Raw genomic sequence first — 19,385 nt, 5'->3', positions numbered from 1 at the left:
CCTCAGTGTACAGATAAAATAACATAGAGGAGAGGCTACAACTTTATCTAACTCGCTGCTAAACTACGACTTCTTTTTCGTAAAACTGCAGCCTTGTTTCTCCATAAGTTATAGAAAATTTTCATTCTCCATATTTTATCCCTTCTACCTTCAGAATTTCAACGAGGGTATTCCTGAGGACACTGCATACAGACGTCTCTAAACCAACAGAAGCCTTTATTTAATCTGAGACAAGTCATAGCGTCAGTATCGCCTCGAGCGGTAACAGACCTCTTGTTACGACGAGAGCTACCGTCCAAGAACAGAAAATCGTAAGCTTGTTGTAAAAGCTGTTTTTTTGTGATTGTTTCCTTAGCCAAGTGGGAGGTAGTAATCAAACATTTTCTCTCTCTGTAGCGTCAGCTGCATGCAGTCAGTGCTTTGTTTTAGAGGTAACGTCACAGTTCGTGCTTCAAACGAGCTACCAGCTGTCGCGTCAGCTGGAACGCCTTCTCCCGGAATTGCAACGTCTGTCGCACTCCTTGTAACCCAATAATCCGAAAGAGTCTCCCGCCTCAGCTCTTTCTACACAGTAGCCTCAAGCGGGAAGAGTCGCCGAGGCACATGGGCAGTTTAGGATCAGTTTCAGTAAGGATTGTGGAATGTAAGATTGTTAAAAATATTTATTGACCAGTTACACGTTATTAGCGAGCTCCTGTACCGAGAACACTACAGAACGGCCTCTCTCAGGCGTTTACTACCGAAAATTGCGTGGTGGCGATCCAGGAACGAGTGCTGTTAGTCTTGTAGCACGAGGACATTATGAGCATTTGCCCTAGTTGAGTATGATTTGAGACAGATATGTGATTCCAATCCCAATATGTGATTCCAATCCCAAAGAAAGCAGGTGTTGACAGATGTGAAAATTACCGAACTATCAGTTTAATAAGTCACAGCTGCAAAATACTAACGCGAATTCTTTACAGACGAATGGAAAAACTGGTAGAAGCCGACCTCGGCGAAGGTCAGTTTGGATTCCGCAGAAATGTTGGAACACGTGAAGCAATACTGACCCTACGACTTACCTTAGAAAATAGATTAAGGAAAGGTAACCCTACGTTTCTAGCATTTGTGGACTTAGAGAAAGCTTTTGACAATGTTGACTGGAATACTCTCTTTCAAATTCTAAAGGTGGCAGGGGTAAAATACAGGGAGCGAAAGGCTATTTGCAATTTGTACAGAAACCAGATGGCAGTTATAAGAGTCGAGGGGCGTGAAAGGGAAGCAGCGGTTGGGAAGAGAGTGAGACAGGGTTGTAGCCTGTCCCCGATGTTATTCAATCTGTATATTGAGCAAGCAGTAAAGGAAACAAAAGAAAAATTCGGAGTAGGTGTTAAAGTCCATGGAGAAGAAATAAAAACGTTGAGGTTCGCCGATGACATTGTAAATCTGTCAGAGACAGCAAAGGACTTGGAAGAGCAGTTGAACGGAATGAATAGTGTCTTGAAAGGAGGGCATAAGATGAACATCAACAAAAGCAAAACGAGGATAATGGAATGTAGTTGAATTAAGTCGGGTGATGCTGAGGGAATTAGATTAGGGAATGAGACACTTAAAGTAGTAAAGGAGTTTTGCTATGTGGGGAGCAAAATAACTGATGATGGTCGAAGTAGAGAGGGTATAAAATGTAGGCTGGCAATGACAAGGAAATTGTTTCTGAAGAAGAGAAATTTGTTAACATCGTGTATAGATTTAAGTGTCAGAAAGTCATTTCTGAAAGTATTTGTATGGAGTGTAGCCATGTATGGAAGTGAGACATGGACGATAAATAGTTTCGACAAGAAGAGAGTAGAAGCTTTCGAAATGTGGTCCTACAGAAGAATGCTGAAGATTAGGTGGGTAGATCACATAACTAATGAGGAGGTATTGAATAGAATTGGAGAGGAGTTTGTGGCACAACTTGACAAGAAGAAGGGACCGGTTGGTAGGAAATGTTCTGAGGCATCAAGGGATCACAAATTTAACATTGGAGGGCAGCGTGGAGGGTAAAAATCGTAGAGGGAGACCAAGATATGAATAAACTAAGCAGATTAAGAAGGATGTAGGTTGCAGTAAGTACTGGGAGATGAAGAAGCTTGCACAGGGTATAGTAGCATGGAGAGCTGCATCAAATCAGTCTCAGGACTGAAGACAACAACAACAACATGTGTACCAACTTAATGCCCGGGAAGAAAGTCAGTCGCATTTCGTGGCAGACGGCTTGGAACTTAGCTTCTAAGGGAATCATATAAATATCTTGGACAACGGCTTTCCGAAACTGATAAATGAAATACTCGTGCGTCATACTGACAACGTCGAGACTAAGTGAATAATTAAATCACTGAAGTCTAAGGATTCTCATGGATATGATGGAGTATCTAGCAGAATACTTAAGTACTGTGCTGCACATGTGAATCCTGTACTTGTTATTTTTCCTTTAGGAATGGTCGGTTTCCTGAACGATTAAAGCACCAAGTAGTAAAGCCGCATTATGGAAAATGGAAATGAGTGGACGGTATTGAGGGCAGGGGTCCCCCATTCGGGGATGTTCGGCCGCCGGGGGCAAGTACTTATTGCATTCGACGCCCGATTGGGTGACTTACACGTCGGAGATGGGGTTGAAATGATGATGAGGACAACACAACACCTAGTCCCTGAGCGGAGAGAATCTCCTGCCCAGCCAGGAATCGAAGCCGGGCCCCTTGGCGTGGAATTCCGCCACGTTGATCACTCATCCAACGGGGGCGGACGAAAGCCGCATTATAACAGGGGAGAAAGGGATAATGTAGACAATTTTAGACCTATTTCTGTACCATCCGTGTTTGCTAGAGTTATTGAAAAGTGTGTATGTAAGGATAACTGACCATTTCATTTCAAATAATTTGCAATCAAATAGGCGTTGTACGATTTTAATGATAAACAACGGAAACTTTTCCAAAAAGACGAGTGCGAACGTTCCTTTTTTGAAAAATCTATCAGAACGAAATTAACGCTGTTCGTATACAGTTTGATAAACAATTATTTTAAATATCTTTGAATCAGACTTTTGAATCTTGTTTTGCAGGATTTTTAGATCTCTCCAAACTTCTGTTGAAAATACACCATATTTTAGGGCCTTTCTCTTACATTAATGCCTTAATAATTTATTAAATGGAAATTCCTTCCACAGAATGTTTCTCTATGCTACTGGCTAGTTGCATACCACATTTAAGTTCTCTAATGTTTGTGAGGAAAAGGTAGATAAAGTTTTCAAAATATAAGTTGTGGGAAAACCCGAATCAAAAATTTGACACTGTTTGTATTACGTCTTACCTTATCTGGGTGAACTAGTGCAAACCATATGCATACTCCTCTTCATTCTCTAGCAGTCTTTTCTTTGTTTGTCTTTCTGTGTTAACCTGATTTTCAGACTGATTAGCAATAATGTCATCTGCTACAATTTTCCGCTTCGAAGCTCTAATTTTCTTGCTTGAAGAGACGTCTTCATTCGGTATTACTAAATAATTGTTTCCAAGTTGAAGAACGACACTTCATAGTCTTTTTAAACACATTACTGCAACTAGGCATGCTGCAGATCGTAACAACAGAGTTACACACAACTTTCGTGACAGTTACTCCTTTGCAACTCCATAACTAAAAGAATACAACGTTAGTGGAACTGATGCGATTCCATAGCCTCTTTGATGTACCACACAAATATTGTATTGTGACTGAAAAAATTGTAAGAAAACGCTGCAGGAATAATTAATTAATGGCCCCTTGCAAGCTTTTGCCGTTCATCATTTTTATTACACCTAGGAGTGGAACGTGAATGTAATATTCAGGAATTCAAATTTCAATACAATTTGGTAAATAAAGACCCAACGAATTTTTTTTTAGTTTTTGTCGCTTTCAAATACGTGGCCCTTTCACGCAATAGTTTGCGTTTTGGTGTCAACGGCAGCCTACAAAATATGGAACGATGATTCCCTAGTCTAGCTGCTGCTAATCTCAGTGGTACAGGATGACGCAGAATGCCGATCATCTGTCATCGGATGGAAGGCGCAGATGTAAAGTGGTCCACAGTACGGCTATCTTACTATGTGATGGTCACACATGGTCGACTGCAGACTTGTCGAGTGCAACTGTCCTTACAGTCACGTGCAGGCTACCAACTGACCAATGAGACATTAGAGTGCCCCACAAATCTGAATGTGGCGCTATTTGGTCAGCCAGCCAAATCGAAACCCACAATGCGACCCCTTGAAATTTAGTCAGGTGCTGATAACGCTGTCTCATACAAGTACATGGTTACCTCCGCGTCCTTAACAGTGATCAATTAACACCTGTCGCTGATCAGGACTCTTACACACTCTACAAGGCGTGGTAAGAGGAGTAAATACGAGAAACACTAATGTACTCTAGTGGTGGTTCTACCCGTTACAGAAAACTGGATCGCTTACCACTTAAATACCAGCCGATGGTATCTACATATACAAAGTTATATTGACATCTGACCATGTCTTTACTTTTTTGCTCAGTCAATGTACACTATGTGATTAAAAGTATCCGGACGCCCCCCTCTTCCCCCCCCCCCCAAAAAAAAAACGTACGTTTTTCATATTAGGCGCTTTGTGCTGCCACCTACTGCCAGGTACTCTACATCAGCGACCTCAGTAGTCATAACACATGTTGTGACTTGGCAAGACAGCCAAGCCACTATGAGATAGCCGAAAGGCACGCGTTTAAGCTCACGCAGGCTGGCGTGAGGTCTGGAACAGTTAAATGAGTTGAGTCTAGTAAAAAAAGTACGTAGCTTCTGGAATACTTAACTTTAATCCATAATTGGTGAACATCGGTATGACGGTACATGCATCACAAGATAAGTAGCAAATGTTAATGGCGCCTTGCTAGGTCGTAGCAAATGACGTAGCTGAAGGCTATGCTAACTATCGTCTCGGCAAATGAGAGCGTAATTTGTCAGTGAACCATCGCTAGCAAATTCGGCTGTACAGCTGGGGCGAGTGCTAGGAAGTCTCTCTAGACCTGCCGTGTGGCGGCGCTCGGTCTGCAACCACTGACAGTGGCGACACGCGGGTCCGACGTATACTACCGGACCGCGGCCGATTTAAAGGCTACCACCTAGCAAGTGTGGTGTCTGGCGGTGACACCACAAGACATCTTGAGGGAGTAGAATGGAGCGCTCCGCGGCACTCACGGACTTCGAAAGTGATCAGGTGATTGGGTGTCATTTGTGTCATACATCTGTACGCGAGATTTCCACACTCCTAAACATCCTTAGGTCCACTGTTTCCGATGTGGTAGTGAAGTGGAAACGTGGAGGGACACCTGCAACACAAAGGCGTACAGGCCGACCTCGTCTGTTGACTGACAGAGAACGGGGACGGTTGAAGAGGGCCGTAATGTGTAATACGCACTTATCTATCCAGACCATCACAAAGGAATTACAAATTGCATCAGGATCCACTGCAAGTACTATGACAGTTAGGTGGGACGTGAAAGGGCTCGGATTTCATGGTCGAGCGGCTGCTCATTAGCCACACATCACGCCGATGAATGCCAGACGATGCCTCCGCTTGGTGTGAGGAGGGTAAACATTGGACGACTGAACAGTGGAAAAACGTTACGTGGAGCGACGAATCACGGTACACAATGTGGCGATCCGATGGCAGGGTCTGGGTATGGCCAGTGCCCGGTGAACGTCATCTACCAGCATGTGTAGTGCTAACAGTAAAATTCGGAGGTGGTGGTGTTATGGTGTGGTCGTGTTTTTCATGGAGGGGGCTTGCATTTCTTTTGCGTGGCACTATCACAGCACAAGCCTGCCTTGATGTTTTAAGCCTCTTCTAGCTTCCCACTGTTGAACAGCAATTCGGAGATGGCGATTACACCCTTCAACACGATCGAGCACCTGTTCATAATGCACTGCCTGTGGCGAAGTGATTATACGACAGTAACAACCCTGTAATGGACTGGCCTGCACAGAGTCCTGACCTGAATTCTTTAGAACACCTTTGGCATCTTTTGGAACACCGATTTCGTGCCAGGCCTCACCGATCGATATCGATACCTCTCCTCAGTGCAGCAGTCCGTGAAGAATGAGCTACCAGTCCCCAAGAAACCTTCCAGAACCTGATTGAACGTATCGTGTGCCTGCTAGAGTGGAAGCTGTCGTCAAGGCTAAGGGTGGGCCAACACCATATTGAATTCCAGCATTACGGGTGGAGGGCGCCACGGACTTTGAAGTCACTTTCAGCTAGGTGTCCGGATACTTTTGATCACATAGTGTATAATATAAAACTTCTAATTATTACGTTTTATCTTTATCTGCAGACTGGTTTTATTCTCTTGCTGTCCATCCGTTTGCGGGAAACTGAAATAACAATAAAAAACATGTTTTACCGTCAGTATTTCCTGCTCGTTCCTAAGATGGCTAAGCAGTTAGGAGCAGAGAGCCTGGTTGTGGATGAGATCCTGCAGTTTTCTGGATCGAGTTTTGTGATACAATTTTGCATATGTACTTTTACAAATCGGTTAGTAAAATTTGTGATACAATTTAGCATATGTACTTTTACAAATCTTTTAGTAAAATTTTGGTGTAAAGTCTGTGTTTGGCGTATGTGATACGTTGGCGGGATGTTATGCGTGGAGCTCTGCTGTATTTTATAGGCAATGGACATTTTACCTATGAACGCTATTTATATTTTGGAAGTGGGAAACCCACAGGAAAAAATAATAGACGCATATTATAAATTCAAATTTTATTTTCAAAAAATTAATTTTTGTTGAATATATACATACACCTTGTTTCGCTTACATACTCTTCATTCCAGTGTCTCACTATGCTGCAAAACGAAACATAAGGTTAACAGTTTTCTTCATGTAAACAGTTACGTCAACAAGAAACCTCTTGTTTTACCACAAGCAGATTTCGTTTGTGTTGGAGCTCGCAGCCAAAATATCTAACCGTACAAGATATTTTGAATGATATCTTCTACTGATCTCTTCTTCAGTACATTTTAGGGTTAATGGGTTGTTCATATATTTACAAATGCTCAAAATTATATCACTGTGATATAAGCCTGCATGAAAATTTTACGAAGCTCAGTGGCACATTGTAATTCAAATCATTGTTATTATCCTTATTAACAGAATATTTTTATTTATAAATGTTCGCTTGTGCTTGTAATTTCACTGTGTAATAAATGTATACGTTCTGTATCTTAATATTATACAAAAAAAACGTTTTTATCACAAAATCGAAAACTGGCCCCACGATATTTTTCTCATTTAGAGTCATTGCGGACGCAAGTATTACTTTCTTAATACTGACTGCTGTCTATCCCGTAATGTTAAAATACACTATCAACGATTTATATTACGGGCGCACTTCATTTTTATTGTTTCCATTGTAGTGTATATTATGCAATATTACCTTTATGTTAAGAATCGTAGTCTTAAGAAAAATCAAATAATTTCGGAGCTTAACGCTCTACAACTGCAAGCAAACTGTAAGTATCTTAATAATATGCCGAGGCATCGATATTTGCTGGCTGTTTTTCAAACATGCACGCCATCACCTTGCGTTAAATCAAACAAACGGAGTGTTCCTGAAAGGTGACTCATTGAGGCACAAGGAGCTCAATCATTTTTGTTCCTCAGTCTTTCGTATCAGTTGGCCAGAATATACTATGAGATTTTGTTTAATTTATCGTTTGCCCTGAGTATAGTATTAGCACCACCTGGTTCTTACAAACGGACATGGGATAGCAGTAGATCCGCATTTCACTTGGTCGGGGTGTGTAAAAGAGATGACACATCCTTAACAAAATTCTGAAAGAATATTTTTGACTACAGGAAAGTAGTTGGCTGTGTTGCTGATTTCCATATCCAACAATGACATCGAATTATATTAGATGGAAGTTAACCGAAAGCAACCAGATGAAGTCTGCTAAACTTTTATAGTAGCAGAAAATCGTTTTAATTTTATAAGAAAGCATTAAACAGTGTGTTACCATTTTCATTAAACTTCGTTTTCTCCATTCTTTATTAATATGTAGAACTAAGTTTATAAGAGTTGAGCTGGAGTTTAAAAGTTTTGTTGAACTATGTACGAAATACTGCAGTAGCCATTCAAGATTGACATGAATGAAATATTTAATTAAACAACCACGCTGCAAGATAGCAAATTCTAAAACTGTCAGCTGACAGTGAATTATCGTCTTATTGTCGCCCAGAGACTTTAGAATCAAAAATCTCCAATTAGAAAGGTAGCGAGCGTTCTTAGTGCAAGATCCATGTGAAGAAGAAACAAACGAAATGTTTCTATTATAAAATACTCTATTAGTGGAACAGTGCCCAGAATATTTGTTTGCATCATTGACTTGTTGCAGTATTGGAGCAGGGGGAAGTGGGGGATACCACTTCGAGTACAATCTGTGCCACTACAGCTTGCGACTGGTGAGAAACATGTAGCTACAAAAACCGTTTCTCTTTGTCATAAAATCACCACGCGTATGAAAGCTGCAAAAAGCGTCTCCTAAGCCTTCTGACGCATACAGACAGCAGATCTTGTCATGAGATCTTCTTCCATATAACATTTGAAAGCAAAACATCTTACAGTCTAATTTATCTAAAATAGATATAGATCTCTATTTTACTGCAATAAATACAAACTTGTATGACATGCTTCATTCACTGAACCTCTACATATACATTGTCCATAAAGATTTATAGTTAGGCTATCAGAAAATTAACGCTAGCACAGTTACCTATGGCTTTCAAGATCTCGCTACATGATCAAATTTGGTAAGAGATAATTCTTTGATAACCTTAGGCAAAGTACGAATCATTTGAATGATGTGCCATGAAACAAAGACCAACTAGCTCTTCACACTTATATGTTGCGACCGTTTCTAATAACTCCAGATTTTCGTATCGGTCAAATGCTTTTCATGACTCACGGTCCAAACTGCTTCTCCCACTAGCAGTTAAACTCGATACCACAACAGTAACGTGTTCCTGAGAACCAGCTACATAATCGTGCGTCCAAAGATGATACTTGTGGCAATTAACACAAATAGGACGGCAGATCAGGGTTTAAAGTCTGTTTGAGACGGAACAAGTGGAACACATTATGGAAATTGCCTCAAGCGATTTCGACAAAGCGCGAATGGGCAGGAGGTCTATAAAACTTATTTTGGTATCAGATATCGACACGGTCAGGTTAAAGTGTGGTAATCGTCGGTAGTTGTGACAACTGTGGTAACTATGATTTATTTTGATAATTGTTCCGAAACCGACAGTAGTTATTCTACAACCACAAAGCCAAAATGTGAAGTTCTGTTTAAACGACCTTGACGTGTATAACGATAAAAACTGGGACTCTAAAATAAATGGGTTTTCAAAGCCTTCGGAGTCTATAGGATAAAAATTCAGAAGAAAGCAGAAATAATTATCTATAGCCTCGAAACGTTACTGTAACTGTATGAGATAATTAACTATCACTCTTCAGCACCAAAGATATGTAATTTCATTCGTAGATTTATCTTTTCAAGAAATATCTGAAGCTTTCATTTTCCCAGAATCATTTGTCTACGAGCGTCATTTCATAGCATTTCATTACAATCATTCGTTTGTAATGACCTCCTGACTCTGGCGCGATGTAGCGATTTCTTGAATGTCTAAGAAAGCTAATTTCAATACTTAGTCACAAAAATATAGTGACATAACGTGATATGTTCATATTTTACAAATGTTGTTAAGCAAGGAGCTACGCTATCAGTCCTTACAGTAAAAATTAATATCACTTGGTCAGCTGTGGAATGAGCGTTGCTATTCTATAACATATATACATACAAACATATATTTACAATCGTAAGTGTTGTTTTCCATTACAGTGAGCTCAAATTGAGATATATTTACATTATTATTGTATTATCAAAGTAGTGGATAAAAATGTCAGTACTGGACTGTAAAATAAATATCTACCATTGATCCCTATTTGTTTAAGCTCTCTACGTTCAAGTCTCTGCCTCTGTAATAGCGAATTTTCGTTTACAGTATTGCAACTATTCGCAATTCTACTTTAGTAATCTCTGATGTACTTATATTTAGAAATCTAAGGTCAGCTTGGTGATTATTTACGTAAAGTATTGCATGAAACACTACGTTTTCTACAGTTTACTTATAGATTAAGCATTACAGTCACCCATAAGATGATGCAATGCTTAGTGTGTGTGGAATTTTACTCTTTCGTTGCCTTTACTACCTTCACCGTTTTACCTCGGCCCACGTAAGAGAAAGAATGAGTTTCACAGGGCACAGAATACGTGCGCATAGCCTCTGAACTGTGGCAGTTCGAGAAGAGAACATATGCAGATACGTGTTGTATTTTGAAGAAAGTACTCAACTACATAATGAAGTCGCTGATTAGAACACGTCACCTTCAGCTATGTTGCCTCGTATTCTCGTAGAGGACGAAATATTTCAGTCGCAATGTCTCAAGTAACTGCAGAATCATTATCGCTGCATCAGAACAATAGAAGCTACACTGCATCATGTCTTAAACAGTCTTGTTGCAGGTTTACGATGGATTCGTTACTCCTACAAAACGACTGTGTTTCCTGCCGAGGAGGATAATTATGTATAAAAGCTGTGCTACGCGACCGTCGATCAGTATTTTACTGCGATGTAAATAGTTGATTGCAAAGAGTTACACAGTTGCTATAAGAAAATTTAGGAGTTTGCCACAATAATGTTGCTTGATTTATCGTACTGTACACGCAGGTCGTTAACCAGTGAGTCCAGTAATCGTTAAGAAATTTTCGACGGACAAATTGTTACAAGCGCTGGTAGCTTGCTGTGCATCCTAATGTACCAGCATCGCATTAAGACTCAAATTCATGTTCATTGGTATGACGAAGAGCATTACTCTAGATAGGAATTACACAATTCGACAACGCTTCAGTTGTTCGATTTACTTCTCTGGAATAGAAATGTGGATTTTGCTATTTAATGTGCAACAGCAATCCTTTCTTCGTAACCGTAAAAGTACCAATATTTGATCTCTTTCTACATGGTGACAAAAATTTCGTGAAAAGTCATTTTCTATACTCCTAAAGCGCAAGTTTTGACGAGAATCTGTTTTTAGTGGTCAGTGAATCCATTATGGGACTAAATTCTACGGTAAGCTATCTCTTGTCGGGCTAAGCGAAATCATCAATGTTTTCCCTTCGATAAGCACGAAATCATATACTAAGAGCTTTACCTGTGGTGGTAGTTACCAGAGAGTGATAAACTGGGAAGCAATAAAGTGCATCATGGTATCAGTCATGATACTTGACACCCCCGTGTAATGAATGTTCCGTTAGATTTCGGGCTTGCAGCTGGACGACGTCGACATCTTGCCAAATTATCTGGAGTGACAATGGTTTAGACGTCTTCAGATGAGATTGCTGGTACACATCAATAATTTTCTATCGAAATTTTGCGCTGTGGCGCGTGCGCACAGATTTTCGGTGTACGGCAGCCGTCTATCGAGGGCGGATATTCCCCCCATCAGATTAGGACAGCGTTAGCGGGGAGTAAACGTCACCACTCAAAAGAGAGAGAAGAGGAGGAGCTGTTCATGTCCAGGTCGTACCTCTCATAAGGGGGCAACATTCCGTCTAAATTGGGCAGAATTCTAAAGAAGCGTTGTTTACAGTAATATTCCGGTCACTTACAAAGGCCTGTGCTCTTCTCTGCTCACTAAAGGATGATTGGACTCCACAGAACACAGCGACAGTACATGTTCGCCAGCGTAGCTCAGCGTAGCGTCTTCTCTTCCTAAATAAAAATTTAAGCCCTCTGATTCAAAATTTAAATCTTAAATTCATTAAGAGACAGATGATTTATCGTCTTTGTTCCAACCCCTAAGTAGGAGACTAATGATCATGCTACCATTGCACAATCAAACTACTGTGGCTCTTTGAATCTTCTGTGAGTGAGTAGGCTAGCCTTCAAATCACTATCAAGATGATATGTTTTTTATAACCAGGCGGAAAATTAAATTTCCCTACTTCCTTATAATAACAACGAAAGGTCTTCTATGAGTTATTCTGCCACTACTGTCCTGGTCACGAAGAGATCCTTCTAGTATTGAATCATTATGGAACCTGGGGAAAAATGTTCGCCGAAAGAAGTTGTTAATTGTGATCGCAAATTTCAACGTGATAAAGCTTGGGAGCCGGTGGTGTGTTTAATATCTTCAGAAAGACAAAATTTCACGCCTAATTACGAGTCCAGCAACAATTACTTTTCTTATTTCCGCCAATGAATTTTAACTCCGGGTGTCCCCAATTCGACAGAGGGCGTGCAAGCTATATCAGCTCGCGCCACACATGGAGCAGTACTCGACAAAGAGCGCTGAACTCGGCGAAGGATGGCCACGCAGCGAAAACATGTGCGAATGTGGCGCCGAGCGTTTTCGGTATAAAGTCAGCGGCGTACACCAGCAATCTCCAGTGTAAAATGCACCTGAAGATGGCTGAATGGTTGTTAGCTGAAATAATGACGCAAGATGTTCACATCATCCGGTTGCAAGTCCAAACCGTTGGGGAATATGGTACCACTTGCTTACTTACGAGGGATTTAGCCTCTTTTAATGCAATTTATGCAAGAATGGGTACCAGTCTGATGGGCTCGTCCAGCCTCTTGGTAAGTCCATTTGAATTAACCGGTAAAATGATGCATTTATAGTAAAGGGAAGGTATTAAAATGAATTATAGTGCACGTTGTAGTAACAAGCCGAGCCGCCCTAGTAGGGCGGGAGCTAGTTAGAGTTGAAGCAGTTCTGCAAATGAATTGTATAAGAGCAAGGTGGCCACTGCATCTCGACGCGAGGAAGAAGGAGGATATGTACAGCTGATTGTTTCTTGGTAGGAAACCAAACACGTGCGTGGCCCCGCCTCATTCGGACAGGGCGTGCCACTGCTGAACTTGCTCCATGGGCGATGAGATGGCGGCGTTCCAGTGGGCCAAGGCCTTGCCGCGCGCGAACATGTACGACCCCAGCACCGCCTTGCCGATCGGCTTATCTGAAACACACGTGTCGCCTCTGGTAAATACACAGGTGTATGCACAACATTCGGACAAAGGACACTTGACAATACGTAAGCCTGCTAGGCATCCATGTCCGCTGGCATTGAAGGCAACATCTTTAGGACTGTGAAGCAGCGACCTGTTCCTCTTCACTGGAAGTAGGAACTTAAAAAATCCTTCAGTCACAGATTTGCGTGTTTTATTAAACACACGATTAATTTCGGACCCTGTGGTTACATCATCAGGTGTAACCTGTCTTAATACATGATTTTATTTTGCTCTAGAATGAGCTTAAATGCAAACTCCTGCTATGGAAAGGAAAGTTATTCCCTGCAGATGTCATTTGTTTAATAATTAGATCTCTGGCACTGCGAATATATTCATCTTTGATCACTCCACACCAAACACACAATCGATATCTCTGACGTGTTTAAAAATATGTGTATGCAAATGTGCCTCTTGAGTGAAGTGATATTAACGAACAGGATGGAGAAAAGAATGTATGATGGTATAAAACAAAAATGCTTTTCTTGGATGTGTGGTAAGTTTACTCTGTTTATTTTTGCACTGTTTTGCACATATTTCCCGCATTTGAATTACGAAATTCATAAACTAACATCAAACCTTTTGGTGATAGGAATATGCATTTCAACTCACTTACGAGCGAAAATAAATCACATATTAAGACAAGTTACGCCTGATGATGGACGCAAAAGATCAGAAATGCAGCGTGTATCTATTATTAGTAATAAATATGAATATAGTATTAATAATTTAATAAACAAAAAAAACATTGTGACTGAAGGCGTTTTTTAATTCATACTTCTTTGTAAACAAAAACTCACGTTTGAAGCTGCGAAGTATGGATAAAATTAAAATGTTCCTCTACAAATTCTTACACAATCGACGTTTCGAGCCTTCTAATGGGATCTTCTTCAAGATATTCTCCAGTTCACCGCTTAGCTGATCACTGTTACAGACCGGTGCAGCGTTCACTTACAATATCTGATGAAAAGTATCCGTGCACCACTGTGTTATGCGGAATTGATAACTGGACGTCACGAGTGGCTGAACCACCAGTATAAAAGGCGGTGGGGATTATTGTATTGTCAATGGGCTTGCTCAGGAGAAATCATGTTATTGATCGAAGACAAGTCATTGCATGTCACTTGAGTAACAAATGCATCAGGGATATTTCAACACTCCCGAAGTCGACTGTTGATAATGTGATTGTGAAGTGGGAATGCGAAGAAGCCACCCCCACTAAGCCGAGACCAGACAGACCTCACATGCTGACAGCATGGGATCTTAGATCAATGTCAAGGGGTGGTTGTATAAAAATCGCATGAAATCAGCGGAAGAAATTACTCGTTATTACCAAAGCGCTACTAGTAGTCCAACTATCACAATGACTGTGCATGGGAAGTTAAAAAAAGTTAGTGTAAAATGGTCAAGTAGCTCCTTCTAAGCCACTAATAACTGTAATCAATGGTAAGCGGCGCTTGAGTGACGTAAAATGCAACGCCACTGGGCAATGGATGACTGAAAACGTGTGATTTGGAGTGATGACTGACGCTATACCCTGCGGCAATCCGACGGAACTGTTTGGGTTTGACGATGTTAGAAGAATCTTACCTACCGTCATGCCTAGTGCCGACAGTGAAGTACGGATGAGATAGGGTCTCCAGCAAACACTAAATGGCGAACGATATGTAAACAACTTACAGCGTTGTGTACTGGATACAGCAGAGGGACAGTTCGGGGACGAAGATTATATCTGCATGACAGAGTGCCCAGTGAGGCAATAGTTTGTCAACAATAACGTTTCTGAAATCGTCTACCATGCCCTTGGTAAAGTTCTGATCCCAATGGGACGCCTTTGGTCTCAGTTACAACGTCGACGTCGCTCCAGGCCACACCGTGCAACATCGTCATCTTCTTTGGTTTCGGCTCTTGAGGAAGTATGGGCTGGCATTCCTCCACAGGCTTTCAGATGTCTCATTGGGAGTGCCCCCAGCCGAGATCAAGGATGGACACTACCCGTATTAACACTGAGTAATAGGTGTCCAAATACTTTCCATCCGATTATAAAATGTTGTCATACTTTTTCTTAAGAAATGGGCTTAATGGAGGAAAATTTTACGGCTGCTGTCAGTGGGCCATCGTCATTGGTTAGGTAGCTAAAAAGGCAAAACAAGACAGGGGCAAAGTTTATCAAATTATTATTGTCGTGCTGCTTCTTCGTAACTGTAAGTATTTCTCGCGCACAGAGGCTGTGAATTTACTTCTTACTCATAAAACAAACACGAAAAAACTCCTTTTTGCAAAAGAGCGTGTCGATTGTCTTTGACAGAGTTCAACTATAAATTTCCTTTAATTTACGTCTATGGTCACAAACTTTTTGTTAACAGATTACCAGTTTCGGTCTTTAATGACCATCATCAGATCTGCAGCAAAAATGGGTCACTATCCAGATAAAGAGGGGCTGAAACGTCGATTGTGTACTGAAGAGGAACATGACGTAACAAAGTAGAACATTTTACCTTCAACAAAAAATTTTGTCTACTGAAATTTTCAAAACAGTTTTTAAAATACTAGTACCTTACTCTTAAAATGCCGTTCAAAAAATTAGAGGCAAGGTTCGTAAATCAGGGCATGTTGTAGAATTCGATTCGGTAGTTCTAGGGCTCCCAGTGAGCTGCGAGTGAGAGAAGAGAGTTCCCCAAAAGAATGAATATTCTAACAATGTTGGACATCTTTCAGTAACCTTGGATGGTAGTAATTCTACGATTCCACTATCAACTGCAACAGAAAGCCCATGTTAAATGGGTAATGTGAGTAATGCTGAATAATCATCGGATAACAAATTTGACAACTGCACGTTTACAGTGAACGTAGTAAACTTCTGCGAATAATGTGCTGTAACTAGTCTGTCGCACTAAGCCGTGTTAGACTCCTAGCGCTCTCTAGTCCCTATAATGGGCCTGGTCTTGCTCCCCGTTAGACGTGTATCCCTTCTACCTTTTCCGGCTCTTATGAGTGTTGTACTGAGATACTGCGATAATGAATAGCTCAGTAGGCAGTTCAGTTCTGAAGATGAATGGACATTTCTGAAAAGGGCATTCACAGAAGTTGTAAAGTAAAACGTAGGTACAAGAAAGTTAACTGTGAAGAAACCGCGGATAACAGAAGAAATACTTTAGTTGATCGACGAAAGAAGAAAATACCAAAATGTGCAGGGAAATTCAAGAATACACAAATAGAGGCACTTAAAAATGAAATAAATAGGAAGTGCGGCGAAGTAAAGGCGAAATGTCTGCGTCGAAAATGTGAGAAAATGGAAATAGAAATGATTGTCTGAAGAACTGACTCAGCATATTGAAAAGTTAACCTTCGGTGAAATTAAAAGTAAGGGCGGAAACGTAAAGAGAGTATGTGGAATCCCACACTTATATACAGAGGAGGGAACGGATAGGTAGAAAGAGTACAGTGAAGTCATATATGAGTGGGGGGACTTGTCTGATGCCGCAATAGAATGAGGAACAGGAGTTGATAGGGTAGGGATAGGGCATCCAGTATTAGAATCGGAATTTAAAAGAGCTTTGGGTGACTGAAGGTCAAATAAGGCAGAAGGGACTGATAACATTCCATCCGAATTTATAAATTACTGGCGGGAAGCGGCTACAAAACGTCTGTCGACACAACTGTGTACAACGTATGAGACTGACGATATACCATATACTATAAGATCGTCGGAAAAACATCATACACACAATTCCGAAGATAGCAGGAGACGACAAACTCGAGAATTACCGCCAAATCAGCTCCTCCATCCAAGCTGCCGACAGAAAATTTACAGAAGAATTGGACAGAATATTGAGAATCTCTTATATGATGACCAGCTTGGCCTTAGGAAAGATAAAGATAACAGACAGGCCGTTCAAACGTTCTGGTTGATAGTTGAAGCAAGACTGAAGAAAAACCAAAACACGTTCATAGGATTTGTCGACAATACAAAATACTGCAACACGCTCTAAATTTAAGAAAAGTAGAGGTAAGCTATAGGGAAGACGGATGACATACAATATGTACAAGGACCAAGAGGATACAATAAGACTGGAAGAACAAGAACGAAGTGCTCGAATTAAAAAGTGTGTAAGACAGGGATGTAGTCTTTCGCCCCTATTGTTCAATCTACACATCGAAGAAGCAATGACGGAAATAAAAGAAAGGTTCAGGGATGGGGCTAAAATTCAAGGTGAAAGGATATCAGTGGGAAGTTAGGGCCGATGACATTGCTATTCTCAGTGAGTTTGAAGAAGGATTACAGGATCTGTTGAACTGAAAGAATAGTCTAAGTAGTATAGAATACGTATGCAGTAAACTATGTAATGAAAGTAATGCGAAGTAGCAGGAAACGGAACAGCAAGTAACTTAAAATCGGGGTTGATGGTCACGATGTAGACGAAGTTAAGGAATTCTGCTACCTTGGAAGCAAAATAACCTATGACCGGCGAAGCAAGGAGGATATAAGAAGCAGAATAGACAGGCAAATAGAGCATTCCTGGCGAAGAGGAGTGTACTAATATCTAACATTGGCCTTAATTTGAGGAAGAAATTTCTGAGAACGTACGTTGGGAGCACAGCGTTGTCTGGTAGTAAATGGTGGATAGTGGGAAAACCGGAGCAGAAGAAAATCTAAGCATTTTAGATGTGGTGCTACAGAAGAATACCGAAAATCAGATGGACTGATAAGATACAGAATGTGGAGATTCTCCGCAGAATCGGCGAAGGAAGTAACATGGGGGAAATGCTGATAATGGAAGGGAGAGGGCCGGCCGGTGTGGCCGTGCGATTCTAGGCGCTTCAGTCTGGAACCGCGAGACCGCCACGGTCGCAGGTTCGAATGCTGCCTCGGGCATGGATGTGTATGATGTCCTTAGGTTAGTTAGGTTTAAGTAGTTCTAAGTTCTAGGGGACTGATGACCTCAGATGTTAAGTCCCATAGTGCTCAGAGCCATTTGAACCATTTTTTGAAGGGATAGGATGATAGGACCTGTTTTAAGGATCAGTGAGTAGCCTCCATGGTACTAGATGAAACTGAATAGTGAAAATCCTTAGGAGTCACAAGTAGCAATTTATAACATTATTCAATTTAAGAAGACCATTGGAGAGCATTAAAGAGCATCGTCAGAGCTATTGGAATTTATGGTTCAAAGTTAGATTGGTAGTGGAATCAACAAACTACTTTCAGCTGTAAATCCACTGTTTCTGACGATGGGGTTATTCAACTGAGGAAACTGGTCCATAAAAACATTGTGGCTGTCATAAACTGAACTGCCACATTTATGTTGTAAAAATAATTTGTTTGTGTTGGGAGGTCGTGCTGATACATGTGTGTGTTCAGTTGTCTGTGTTCGAGTATTCTGCTAATTGTCTGGGTGGTTGTATCTGTTACGCCACTGCCGTTCTAAGGGTACAGATTCACGATAGTCTCTCTGACAATGTTGTTAGACACAGTAACATGTTTTCTTCTAACCTAAACGTCAAGAGCTGATTGTGTTATTTTCGTTCCGGCGCAGATAGCAAGGAGTTTTGACATGAATTATCAAACTGTATTGCAGGTGCATTGTAACCTCCTCCCTTTATAATAAGACAATTGCAGTACTCATGAAGTACGATTAACAGTTTGCTGAATATGGAACAACAGTGTCTTGAAATTTACAATACATACTTAAGATATACATCAAAATTAAAAAAACCCTACAGCTGCTAGAATGACTACCATTGGATTACATAAATGACAACTGAAAGACCTGTGGGTATTCGGTATATAGCCGACTCCAAGGAAGCCCTAATGTATATAGAACAGCCCATACCCGCATAGAGAATAAAACTATCGGAACAAGAACACATCACTTTGCCAGAGTTAAGTCAGCCACGGAGGTCTGTATGCTTATCTCACCCCATAACTTATAATTTAGTTCTAGATATTTTTGTTTCAGTAATTCGATAAACGTGCAAACGATCGTTATACACTATCCTACCAAAAATAAGAGAAGCACCCAAAAGTGGCGGAAGAAGCCAAATGAAAGTTCACGGGTTGATATTATTGTAGTGACTGCAAAATCGAGTTAGTTTCACGAAGACAGCATGAACCAACTTATCTGTATGATGTTGCATCATCTCTTGGCAGTATGTATGCACTGATTTGATTGGGAAGGATGTCGGCAGGCTGTTCGTAAGGCTGTTGTATTCTTTCCTGAGGCCAGCTGACCCACAAC

General features: G+C 40.9%; 1 protein-coding gene across 1 annotated transcript in view; it reads right to left on the bottom strand.

Moving 5' to 3' along the window:
• Positions 1–6,764: 6,764 nt before the first annotated feature.
• Positions 6,765–19,385, bottom strand: part of LOC126455786 (synaptotagmin-15-like) — a 139,770-nt gene continuing 127,149 nt past the window's right edge. The window contains exon 9 of the mRNA XM_050091547.1: positions 6,765–13,097. Within this exon, the coding sequence (XP_049947504.1) occupies positions 12,970–13,097 (128 nt within the window). The 3' untranslated portion in view covers positions 6,765–12,969. The remainder of the gene's footprint in view (positions 13,098–19,385) is intronic.

This window comes from Schistocerca serialis, chromosome 2 (genome assembly GCF_023864345.2).
Source record: "Schistocerca serialis cubense isolate TAMUIC-IGC-003099 chromosome 2, iqSchSeri2.2, whole genome shotgun sequence".
NCBI classification, from domain to species: domain Eukaryota; kingdom Metazoa; phylum Arthropoda; class Insecta; order Orthoptera; family Acrididae; genus Schistocerca; species Schistocerca serialis.
Note: the sequence above shows the minus strand (reverse complement) of the source record. Positions and strands in the feature narration are given on the sequence as shown.